At 39.0% G+C, this 13,237-nt stretch overlaps 1 protein-coding gene across 4 annotated transcripts in view; it reads right to left on the bottom strand.

Moving 5' to 3' along the window:
• cntfr (ciliary neurotrophic factor receptor) overlaps nucleotides 1–13,237 on the bottom strand; it is a 254,053-nt gene that overhangs the window by 33,588 nt on the left and 207,228 nt on the right. For all 4 annotated transcript variants that reach the window (XM_038733847.1, XM_038733844.1, XM_038733845.1 and 1 more), the window contains exons 5-6: nucleotides 5,861–5,978; nucleotides 4,203–4,369 (exon numbers count right to left, since the gene is read on the bottom strand). In XM_038733847.1, the coding sequence (XP_038589775.1) occupies nucleotides 4,203–4,369; nucleotides 5,861–5,978 (285 nt within the window). The remainder of the gene's footprint in view (nucleotides 1–4,202; nucleotides 4,370–5,860; nucleotides 5,979–13,237) is intronic.

The raw sequence follows: 13,237 nt of genomic DNA, 5'->3' as shown, positions 1-13,237 counted from the left end.
TAGACAGAGCAATAACTCTTAATGTGGGGGCAAATATTAAAATATGTAGCAACAAATGATTGGTTAAAAAAAATTAATAAAAATGATGATGTGTGATCATATGGGTATAATTTTATGACATCCCACTGTTGTGCCTGTCCATGCTTGGCCTGAAAACGTCTGTCATGCCTCCCTCGACTGTTCAATTTTCGTCCGCCGTACTATTCCCCTTTCTTTCTTTCAGTCTCATGCTGCAACAGTGACTGCAGCCCAGTCGTTCTCTCTGCTGGTGATGCAAGTGAACAGGTCTACTGTAACATAAAAGTCGAATCTTTCAAACAGCTACTTAAGAGACCATTATTTTGTCTGCACTGTCTGCTGAAAATGGAGCGCGAGAGAGGGGATAATCTTTCTTACTAAGAAGAAAAAAAGTGTTGCTTAAAGATTGTCCTGGTGGCTACGGCTGCAAGTGGTCTGCAAAAACTAAATCCGTATGCCTGAGTACTTTCTTTAAACAGCCGATTGTAGTGTTTCTAAAAGTATTATTATGCGTCATCTAGTCCTTTCACTTAATACATCCAGGTGTGACTGGATTGTTAAAAAAAATCCATCTAAAACTCTGTCGTTCCTCTCTCCCCTGTCCTCAGACTACACCATACCCTTTTCACATAAATGGGCTTTTCAAAAAAGAAACAAACAAAAAAGAAAAGTGGAATCTATTTATCTTTTACAGTAGAACAGGTGCTGGATGACAGCATCTAACAGTGTACTTGAACAAATGGGAAAAATGGTGAGAAGTAGAGTGCTTCGATCTGCAGTGAAATCTTACAAAAATAACTTACTAAAGGGAAAATGGAGCAAAAAAAGGGTAAAAAAAAATGCTCTTATAAAACAGTTGTTGCTGTGTAAGTACAGCACAACAGCTCCTCCATAGATAATGCCTATACCATGCTAAGAGTCAAATCTTAAAGTGCACAACACTGAATCTAACGTTAGAGGAGTAATAACGGCTGATAAGTGAGCTGCTAGTAGTAATCGTAATATGTAGTGTGTTATAAATGAAAAAACACATCAGGAGCATCAATTGTGTCAGGTTTGCTCTCTTTCAAAAGAAATTATAAATTAAAGTCGCATTCCAGACTACAGGGACTCATACCGTACCCACGACAATTGCGTCAACCCTTCATCCCCTGATTCAACTATGATGGGGATGCAACAATCTGATCTCTAACTTGTGGTGTTTTATTAATTTGACGCAGATCCGCATCATTTGGGACCTTGCCTTGCGCCTCAGGGATTTTTAGCTGAAAACTGCAACAGCACAACGGTTCTTAAGAGGTGCGCTGCTGTCCTAGAGACAGCTCTGCTTGTTAAGTTTTGTGCATGGTCGTAATTAGTGCATCTCTTAGTAAATATGCATCCAAACCTCTGCCAGCTGTGCTTTTTTTTTTGTTGCCAATGCTGATCTCTGACCACCCTTGTGGAGAGAGCTAAGCCTGCTGGAATCAGAAAAATATCACAACAAACTGATTTGTTGCTTTTTTCTAAATAAACAGCACTAGGGCGTTAATTAAAGTATTCTGAACTAGCTGTCATTAATATCTCCTCTTTTATTTACTGACTTTTATTAGCTGCTCCTGGGACCCTTCTGCTTCCCCCTCAAAACTACCATAGAGTAACCGCCAATTAAACATGAATACGATCACTCCACCAAGTATTAATTAAAAGAATTGTGCAGCTACATTCACCCTTTGGAATTAAGTTACAGTATATTTATTTTAATAACAGTGAATCGGTAATGTAGTATTGAATGACAGCAGGTGCTGAGGTGGGCTAATGTCAGAGTTGACAAAATAAATCTGTAGATCCCTTTACGCTTCGACAACTTAGACACGTTTGATCATCTTGGCACTAGAAAGCTTTAAGTTATCATTTGATGAGTGTGGAGCTTCCCCGAGGCTTCTCTTTGTAACTGTACCCACAGCATGCACATGTGGCGCACGCACGCACGCACGAACACACACACACGCGCGCACACACACACACACACACACACACACACACACACACACACACACACACACACACTCTTATCTAATTTCATCCCAGCTTTGGTAGGATGAACAAGGACAGTTGAGAATCGTCTTACTCCCACTCAGAATTCAGAAGTGCACCAGGAAGCATGAAATTGTTTTATTTATTTACGATCTGCCTCGTTGTCCCTGCTAATGAATGTGACTTACAACTTAGAATGGCAGGAGAAAGACTTTTAACAATGCAGGAACAATGAGGAGATGGGGGGAGGAGGGAGAGGACTGACAGAAGAGAAGGCAAACCGTATGAAACGTCAAAAATGAAGAAAAGGAACACAGAAAGGGAAAGGGCCACATCCACACTCATTTGATACACGTGTTGCAAAAGTTAATCTACCAGAAAGTGTTAATACAGCATTGTATTGGTTGCTAGCTACAATTTTACTAAAAGCCGAAGACAAAAAAGAAGAGATAGAAGTTTTCTTCAGGCTTAAAAGCAAACTTTGAGTAATCAATCTGAAAATAATAGTGTGGACAGATATTTGGCACATAAATGTCATTTTCAAATTTATCTGGAGGGTATGGCTAATGATAACAGAGAAACCGAGAAGAGAGGGAAGAAGAAGGAACATAGGGGGGAAGAGAGGGAAAATAAGTACAAAGTCACAAGAAGGGCATGCAGGAATGAAAGAGAAAGCAGAGGGAAAGAAAGGAGCAGTGGGGTATTTTGCTATCACAAATAGTTGAAGGATATTTCCTGAGCCAAGGCGCTAATCCGGCTAGCATTAGCATTTTCATGAGTCCTGTGTCCGGGGCTTGGCAGAGCATGTCACCGCCTCATTTGGTTACTTATGTACACACACACACACACACACACACACACACACACACACACTCACACACACACACACACACACACACACACACACACACACACACACACACACACACACACACACTCTCTCTCTCTCTCACTCTTTTTCAATACCTTACCCTCTCAACCGACACACTCCACACAATTGCTCACAGCCCCATTGGTGTCTGTGTGTGTTTATGCGTCATGCACACCCATATCGCACTCTAAGCAATACAACAGAGCTGAGAACTGCTGGAAGCACTTCCCTTATCTATCAAAGTACTCCTCATTTCTTTTTTAAAATGAATTTCTCCTCTTCACTGCTTTCCAGTCTGAGTCGCTTATGAATTCTAAGAGTCTTGCTGTTATTATGAAGCCTGCTGCAGCCTAAATGGACAAAAACTTCACAATCCAAACTGCATTTCTTTAAAACTACTTCTCATATGACCATGAAAGTTGTAATTTATAAAAATAGCCAATGAAGGAACTTTTAATGTTCCTTTTCACATTAATACCAGCTGCTTATATGGCAGCTGGTGTTTTGGGTTATCTGGCACATTCAGTGAGTATCCAGACCACTGATTAAATACTGTTTGCTGTTTGCAGAAAAGGTTCAGAGGTAGCATGTTTATTATGTAACACTTTTGGTAATGACAGGTGCACCATCAGAGGTGCTAATGGACTATGCTGTTGGTTAAAGAAAAAAAGCTGTGCACTCTCCTCTCAGCTGGGTGACGTTTATTTGGCCATTGAATATTTCAATTTCAATTTCATTCTTTGTCTTTCTGACACCAAGCACAACTGTGTGGGCAACACATCTCCAAAGGGAACCAGAAGTGAATGAAATCAGTCATCTGTGGTCAAACAAATGCATTAACATTGCTCAAGGGTTGGCATCCTCAAAGAGAGGCCTTGACAGTGTGCATTTTAGTCCTTTGCCAAATATTTGTCAGCCTGTGTGGGAAAACGATCTTAGATGTGTCCCTGAACTTAGCTTTAAAAAAAGCATTGTTTGTAAAAGTGCTAATATTCTGCAGCCTGGATAAGTTAAGAGGAAATATTTCTTAAATGTTCAAAATGTCAGTGTGAGCTCAGTACCTAAATGAACCCATTTAATTTAAAGCAAAATCCAATTGGGAAACCAAAGTGCTTAGACATGCTTTCTTTCAAAAGTGATAAGCCTGTAATTAATTTAGTATCAAATTTGGTATGGGGGAAATTATTGTTAAATATGTCCAACACAACACCGGTCACCTTACAGCAGAATGCAGGTGTAGCAAAGGAGAATGGAACAGAAGACAACATAATAAAACATGACACAACATCTATCTTACCTATATTCGACTCCTCAAAAATAATGTTGGTAGAGGCTTTCCCCAAGGCGTTCACTGCTGTCACGTTAACTTTGTAGGGAAAGCTGGAGAAGACCTCGGGAAAACGTACGCGACAACGATTCTTGTGGTCCGGATCTTTCTGCACCTCCAGTGAACGCTGGTTGTGTCTGGAGAGGAGAGTGAAATTACAGAGGTAGGAAGAGATAGAGGGGGGATAGGTGAAGAGAGAAACAAGGGCAAATGTGAGGAAGACAGAGACAGGTTATCTTCAAGCTTCAAAGCTGGGATGTATTTTAACTCTAACAGTGAAAACTGCTGACTATATACCTTCTGCTACACAGAGCAGGACAGCTTGGATTTTGACTTAGCCACACTCGAGATTTACTATCTTACTTTTTAGTATAATTTTTTTATGTGGCTTCTAGGCGTAAATGTGCCTTTACAACTTTATTTTACATTTACTTATATGCTAAAAGCACTTTGAAATCTTGCACTTTATTTACTGCAGATAAAAGCCAGATGTCAGCAACTATCAACAGAGCTCCTAAAGACAATTACAATCCGCTCCTCAGGAAGTCATTGATTTTTTGGCGGGGGCGGGGATGAGGCTGTTCAGCAGAATGTCAAATGCTGCTCAAAAACAAGGACACACTACTCATATTGTTAATCTCTGTCCTCTTCATCTTGGTCTCTCTGCCCCACTGCTCATTATTATTCAAACAGAATAATATTAGTATTACAACATTAATGAAGGCAGTGCCAACCTGCAGGGGTGTGAGCTGTTGGGTCCGTGTGATCTGGGAATATCAAAGAGAACATGACAGAGACAGACTCGCCCGGTCTCCATCCACACATTTTGAGTATTCTCACTACTGTTAAAACATGCCTGGACGCCCGAGGACAGGTAGAAGGCGGTGTTTAACTATAGAAGGAAACCAAATGGAATATTTTTCTCACATGCCCCTTTTCTATAATCTCAAAATCATCTTTTTCACGAGCCATTTTTTTCAGTTTAAACTTTTCCCTTTAAATGTGGTGTTTTTCTGTCTTTGAGGTTTTCAAATGAATTACTCAAGAGGACTGGAACAAATATAAGAGATAATGATACCAAGTGTAAGTCACACTGAATCTTAAAATATGTGTTTTATGTCTGTATGTTCAGGTTTGACATAGTTATGACTCTGAGGAGGAGTACAATGTTTTACGGAAATTGCTGCAATTGATGTTTTAAAGTACTTTACATCCCTCTGTATCCCCCCTCCGGGGGGGCGAGCCTCAACGTTTGAAAACCAAACTCTACTAAACCAGAACATAATTATAAAATGTTATTTTAAAATGTTATTTTAAATTAAATTATCAGAATGACACTTTAAAGGATAATCTAAAAATGTATTAAAACTACGGCCTTTGTGGAAATAGTTTTGGCCATCCTGACTATTCATGATATTGCATCTTTTCCCATCAAACATTGTTATCACAATGTTCCCATAACTGACAACAATGATTGCCAAAATTACAAAAATAAGACATCAGTTGTGATAAACTAGAATTATCCTTTAATTCATGTCACTCAAAGGAGGCTAGCTCTTTGTATGCCATACCACGGTATAGAGGTGGAAAGTTGCGCCCATGTTTGTGCACAAAACAAATGCACTTACTGTACGTCCACTTCAAAGTTAGTGGGGATGTATGTCGGGTGCATCTGGTGCCAGCTGCAATAGAAGCCTTTAGGGTAGGTGTTGGATCGACAGGTGACTGAGGGCTCCCGAGGGGAAACTACAGAGAAAATAAAAACAAGAAAGACGGGAAGACGGTTAATTAACTTGTACAGTATGTTATAAGGAACTAGGATGAGTTACGAAAAAGCGAGACATACCAGAGAAAGAGAGAAATCAACATATCAGAGTTTGTATAGATTATATTAATCAAAACTAAAGCAGCCGTGCCTAATTACACCTTTCCTTATTGAATAATTAATTCTTGATCAAGTATTTCATTAAAAACGTCACTGCTACCCACTTTAAATTAGATTGTGTCTCTGGATGTTTTATTGGATGTGCTTTTAATTTGTTTAAGTGTGATTGCCTGTGTTTTTTTTAAATCTTTGTTTTAACAATACAAATAAATGATTAAAATCACTTATATACGTGTAGACCGAAACAACATCTTTTAGGTTTTACAGAATCACTTGTATTTTCTATAAAAATCAAGCTCAGGCAATCCTGGCAAATCTGATATGTTGAGTCAATTTACTTTGAGAGACCATCTTGTTACAAAAATTTCATGTCAGGTTTAACACCACACAGCACAGCAGTATGTGTCTGCTTCCTCACACTTTTATTTAATCACTGCAGCAGTTTTTTCTAATATTAAATGTTGCGACCTGGGGGGGGGGGGTTTGAAATGGTCAGAATTTTAAATTTGTCTGATCGCCTTTATGAATAGAAAACACTGAACTGAACACCTAGTTGTAGGATATTTGTGACCTGGGACAAGCAATCTCTCTAACAATTCAACCAATCTCAATTAAATGATGAAGAATTTGAAAACCAATAAAGCAGCAGAAGGTGATGGAGAGCCGATCTGGAGAAATTGGAGGGACGGAGGAAGAAAAAAGAAGCTGGTAGAGAGGGAGGGAAGATGGTGTGTGGAGAAAAAAAGGATATTGGAGTGGTAGAGCAAAAGAAGAATAAAAGAGGTTGGCCAGCAAAAGTGATGTTACGCCAACTCTGGCCTCCTCCAAGATTAGGCTCTTTCTTCACGGGTAGTGAACCGCGCATTCGTCTACCACTCCCTCTTTCTGCCCACAGCTTTTTACCCTTGTTATCTCTACTACATGTAATACACAGTAAGGGGAATGGATTGTGGCCACTGTTAGCACCGTGGATTGTGCATCACTTACAACTGCTATCTGCCCTGTCTCAAGATCCGATTCACAAAAGGTAATGATATTAAGTGCCATAAAGTTTTGCTGCTGAGTGCAATTTGCCCCTGTTTTGCATCTGTTAAATGTACAATTTTCAGTAGCGTTCCCAATAGTATTTGTTCTTAATGTGTCCTGAAGCAACATATCACATGACATGGTTAAGCAACATTTGAGTCAAAAAATGCAGCTGCTAGGAAAAAACTTTCCACTCATATTATAAAATGTTTGATTTGGAAGAGAACTTATTGTACAGGGTTTTTCCTGTATTGAGACTTACAAGGCGACCACCTCCTTACATATTTGGTCCCACCCCCAGCTCTTCATAAAACACTGTTTTCTAACAAGCGTTGCACTTTTTGGAATTCTGTCATTTATACTGCACCTAGACGCTGCCACAACTTCCAGAGAAAGAAATGGGCCGTATTTCCGTGGACCTTTCTCACACAGCAAAATAATCACTACAGAACACAAAAATGCTTTCCCCAGCTATTCCATGTTTTTAAAATAGTTTAATATCAACAGCAGGTGCTGCAAATGGCATTTGTGAACGCTGCTCTATGCTCCTCTGTGCGAATGAATGCCTTCCTGAACGACTACAAAGCTACAGTATGGTTGTATATACGTGTGAAATGTAAGGAAATAAAGTTGAAATTTTTTTAATAAACTTTTTTCTTACTTTATAGAATACAAAAATTTAAATAGACATTTGCAAAATAATAAATAAAAAGTGATCGGCTGTCTTGTATGAGAGGAGATTACTAAAAATTAAATTAAATAAAAGTTATTTTTCATTTATTTTAAATTCTTCAAAAACAGAGATCTTCATGTGTAAACCATACTTTGCTAGAGAAATTCTGTTTATCAGTATTTCTCAATCTCAAACATTACTTAACCATGTTATATGACATGCTTCAGTATGAAATATTAATGGGACCACTACAGAAATATGAAGGTAAACATTTAACATCCAGGTATTCACATCAACTATACTGGAAGAGGACCCTGAACTATAAATGAAAGCAATAGATGATGTTATATTTGATTTTATTTGAACATCTTGCTGCATCAGTTTTTATGTTGAATTTGAGTTAATGTTGAACAGGGCACCTTTTTTTTTAACAGAATATACTTTAATGTGATTACTGTAATTTTCTTCAATCATAAAATTATTAGAACTCTTTAAATATATTGCTTGTAAAAAGTTGAAGGCACGGTACACATGCACCTGTGCGCACGGGATCAGGATGGTACCACTGCCGCCTCATTTTGAGACAGGGAAAAACTAATTCTAATTATTCTAATCTCTAATTCTGTCTGCGGGACGTCTCTTGTTTTTCTGTTTCATAGTGATTGTTATTTGCGATGCTTTAATGGCGCGCTCCCCCTCATGCATCTGTGAGCACGGAGAACTGTTTTGTCTCCTCTGCTCTCTGCTGGACTGGTACTGGAGTGTAATCATCACCACCGTCTCTCACAGCAGCAGGTTTAATGTTGTTTTTCTAATTTCATTGCCTCGTGATGTATATCAGGTATTGTACTGTTTGTGCCGTCTGTCCTCATATGATGTACTGTGATGAGCTATTGCTTCGTCTGGCTTCAGTCACTGCTGCAATGATCACTGGAAAGTCTGGGTGTGACACCCCTTATATACAGTATGAGCTTTAGTCACCTTCAACTCTCTGAAGAGGCTAATAATGTTTTTACAATGAGGCTCATTTGCATAGAAGGAGGCCAAGTGTTTGCACATTACCTAATTTAAATACGTGCAAGTAGGACCGGAGCACAGTAGCACAATTAGGTGTGCATTTCACTTTTGTTATTTTTACTTTTAAATAATGTTCCACCACCCTCCTTTCTTATCTTTATCTTAGCAAGGCTTTTCATTTCACACATGATGCTTCATTGGTTTCATGATGCTTCACTGGATTGCTGCAGTACATCGTTTTGACAATATACGGGGCTGGCATTGAACTTTCATTGTTAAATATTGGATATCAGCCAATCAGTAATATATACTCCTGATATGATAGGTTGAACTGATAACAGCTACATTCAGACTTTTAATTTTTCTATTGTTAGTAATGTAGACCGGAGTTAAATGGTGGGATGGGTCAACCTGTCTTTAAGAGCCACTAACCCATTCAGTGTGGACATGTGAAAAACTGCATGAGCTGCTCAGTCGAGCAGGATTTCTCTCCCCAGTGGGAAAAACGATAACTCCCAGTGTTTTTGCAGAACAGAGCTGCCAGGGTGTGGCCAGAAAACAGATAACAACCGACAGATCGATGGGAGGGAGCAAGGGGGGCGGGGGGGCAGAATATTTAAATTAACCTTTTCTGCTATTTTCAGTAGTTTGATGAAGGTAAAGTCTTGAAGGGACAATGGAAATTTCTAGATATGTGGCCGCTGGGAAAACTGAGTTAGGGTGTTCTGAATGTCCTATCAACCTGAATGTTGATCTGTTTCGAGATGGAATTATATTTGTTGGGATGATGTAACCCCACCAAAGTACAGTAAAAAAGTACACAAAGTGTGTTTAATAACTTATTGCCCACAATTTTTATATAAAAATAAAGTACATTCATTAAAAAGATATATATTACTTAAACTTTAGCTAACAAAATGAGTAACCTTGACTTCACTGTAATTTAGTTTAGAATATAAGTGAGCTAATGAATTAACCATTACTGTTGCAAAAAACAATGTTGCTATGACTAATCACTATATAATAAAGGCTAGATCAAATCATAAAGCTACTGTCCTGATAGCCAATAAAAGACAAGTATTTTTTTGTGGCAAAAATAAGAGGCATTGTGTCTCAATATAGGAAAACATCAACAGTGGAAGAAAAACAACACGAGCAGAAAGACAATCCCTCAGAAGGGACGGAGTTGCAAAAGGCAGGTCTATGATGGCTCAGAGATTAATTCACAATAAAAAACAGTATGACATACTGTAGCAGCATCCTGTCTAATTATTTTGTAATTTGCAATTGTGATATCAAGACATCTTTGTAACATTCTTTGTGAATAACTCACACACACACGCCCACAAGCAAAAGGTAAGCTTGATTGGCTGGTATGGGGTCATTTCACTGTCACACACAATCGGCTGTGCTTAAGAGGTCACCACGGCAACTAATTAGCCTGTCAATAACGTCAACGATGAGGTGCCAGGGACGACATCCAATCACACTCAATTAATCTCGCAGACTAATTGGGGCCATCTCAATCACTTGGCTCCTCATCTGAGAGCTTCAATCAAAGTCATGAACACACAAAGTCGAACAGAAGCATACCTACGCACATACTAATTGTCAAGACGACAAACAAACACACTCACACACATGTTCGGAGCTGCAGGTAATCCTATAGTCTTCGTAGAATTAGCCACAATCTACCAGCTTATTAAGAACTTGGAGAAGTTACAAGTTCAATGATAACAGGTGGAGATCATTGTGTTAGGGAGAAAAAAGCAGCAGAGGAAATGTAAAAAGACGAAAAGGAAGGAAGGAATACAGGCGTGACGAGGGTGAGCCCTATGTGTGTGCTCTTGCCAGCCGTGTTTGGAGTGGGTTATTTGAACTCTGGAGTGTTTACTCCTTTAATTTAGTTCTTTTTGCCAGGCGTGACTGGTGTCAATCAAACTATCGCTGAGACATCTAAAAGGGCAGTTCACATGGTAGGGCTCCTCCAAAGGGGACCGGGGTGTGGTTTGTTAGGAGAGGAGAACGTGATCTGAACCATCAATACTAAATGACCCCATAACACCAGGGTTTATGTGTACAAGGACACAGATGTTGAGACCTAAATGCCAGCTGCTCATCGTGTTTTTAAAGTCAAGCGTAACAGCCAGAAGTAAGGACAAATCGAAAAACTGGACTGATGCCGACACAAGTTACTAAAACCCAATAAAAGTTACTTCTAAGTCCATGTGATTTAAGTTAAAAGCCCAGGACTCCTTGTATTATGTAAGTATTTGGTCAGTTTTAACCTTAAAACTTTAACTGTATTTATAGAGATGTGTGTTTGTTTTGTTTTCTTGGTTTTTTATTTGCTTCAATCCTGTTGGGATCTTTGTTTCTGCACGGTTTTCAACATTTAGTGATAGTTTGAACCTGAACGAACTAAATTCCTAAACGCAATAAACTAGCCTACCCATTTGGAGAATTTACAGGAAACAAATGTGTTGGTTCAGTGACAATGTAAGAATTGCCAAAGGAAACCAACCAGGTCAATGTTAGAATAGCAGAGACAAGAAAAGAAGAGGAGGGTAACAAGGACAGGGTGGGAAAGAAGAGGTGTATCTGTGAAGGCGAGGGACTGGGAGAAGAATGGAAGAGGAGGAAAGGGCTGGCATGGGGTGAGCCTAGAACAGAGAAAATATCTGGGAAGAGTAAGGGAAATAGATGAAAAAGGGAGAGGATGTGAAACTAAAAGGCATTCTTTCATCAGATTTTTACTAATGTGCCCTTGAAACACAACACGTCCGCATGCACATGCCCACAAAGCTGCAGCTCAGTTGCTTCAATAACAATAAAAACATCAAAAGCTTTCTATGCATCTAATGAAAGGCTGAGAGGTTGAAACAGGAAGGAGAAGACAGGACAAGAGATAATGCACCTGAAATGGAGAACAAAGACATTAAAAACATTAATTCATATTAAAATGGCATTGTGCACGTTGTTCTTCTTTTTGTGAATCACTGCGTGTGATATCACTTGAGTCAGTGGCAGACAGGGCACCGCTCATGAATAAATGTTATTTGAATTAGTGTGCTTTCATCATCTGGTTTGAATTGCTAAACAATGAATGTGATTTTGAAGATCCCCTTTGTCAGCCTCATGAAACACACACCTGCATGTGTGCACAAGTGGTTAGTAAGGTTACTTTTAAATGGTGATAGGTCACAGACTCAACTTACTACAGAGTGGGGCTCATAAATCACAAGAGACCAAGAGAGAAAAAAAAGGAAAGCTTTTTTGTTGAGAAAATGCATGCAGATTTTCTGTTTGAATCTCTGTAGATTGTTAATCATTCTATCAATTATTAACTTTGAATTTTATTTAAAAACTGACCACGATGGCAAACTGAAGCAGAGACAGACATACAAGCACTGGTTTTGTACCTGGCTTTATTGCAGACATTTAACTAACAAGTGCAGTCAGAAAATATCCCTCTCAAGTTGCTATAGTCACAGATTGAAAATGCCATTCTTTTTTCTTTCAATATGCCATGCTGTACACAGCTGTTTCATTCTTAAGTCACAGTGAAGGTGGAGTGTCTCACAAATATGATTTCAAGCAAATGCCGAAGGATGTTAACGTTTCACAGGGAGAGAAAATGGGAAGATTTTGTCCACTCGATTTTGTATCACTATATATACATTTGTCTCAATTTTAATGCCGTTAGATTACATGATCAATGTCATGATGTAGTTAGTCTTGGAGCACTGGGATGTATTTTCTTGTGATCACTTTGCTCCAAATTAATTGAGAGAAACAAGCAACTTATTGTAGTTCTTTTTCTGTCTCATACTCTATAAGCCACACTTTCTCTTCTGCTGTCCCACTATTCTAAACCTGTCACACAAAAATTTTGGGTCTCGCGAAAGAGGATCTTTGTCACAGGAGGGCGCGCACAAACACACACACACAGAAATGTGATGAGGGACAATGACATCCAGTTGCCTGGTTGCTAGGCTGCTGACGCTGTAGTAATTGCTATTTGATTGTGTTAGTAGCCTCCCTGTTGCTTTGTGTGTGTGTGTGTGTGTGTGTGTGTGTGTGTGTGTGTCTCACATCCCTATGTGTGTGCGCATATTCATGTCTTTCTGTGCTTGTGTGTGTTTGTAGTGGATTCTCTTGCTATGACAACAAGGATGAATGCCTTTTCTTCTTTTGCAATTTCTCCATTCATTCCCCTTTTTTAATAATAAAAAAAAAAAAAACTGGGCTTATGAAAATCAAACTGGATGTCTTTGGTCTCGACAGAAACACAAAAGTTGGCCTTTATTCAGTTTTTTTTTCACTTACATGGAATCCGTTTGACAAACCACAGTGTTTGCTGAACACAGTTAAACCTGCAGTGCGCAACATTTGTCTCCCCCT

The sequence above is a fragment of the Micropterus salmoides genome, unplaced genomic scaffold (genome assembly GCF_014851395.1).
Source record: "Micropterus salmoides isolate LMB-PRFRI ecotype aquatic unplaced genomic scaffold, ASM1485139v1 Ms_hic_scaffold_20, whole genome shotgun sequence".
In the NCBI taxonomy this organism is placed as follows: Eukaryota; Metazoa; Chordata; class Actinopteri; order Centrarchiformes; family Centrarchidae; genus Micropterus; species Micropterus salmoides.
Note: the sequence above shows the minus strand (reverse complement) of the source record. Positions and strands in the feature narration are given on the sequence as shown.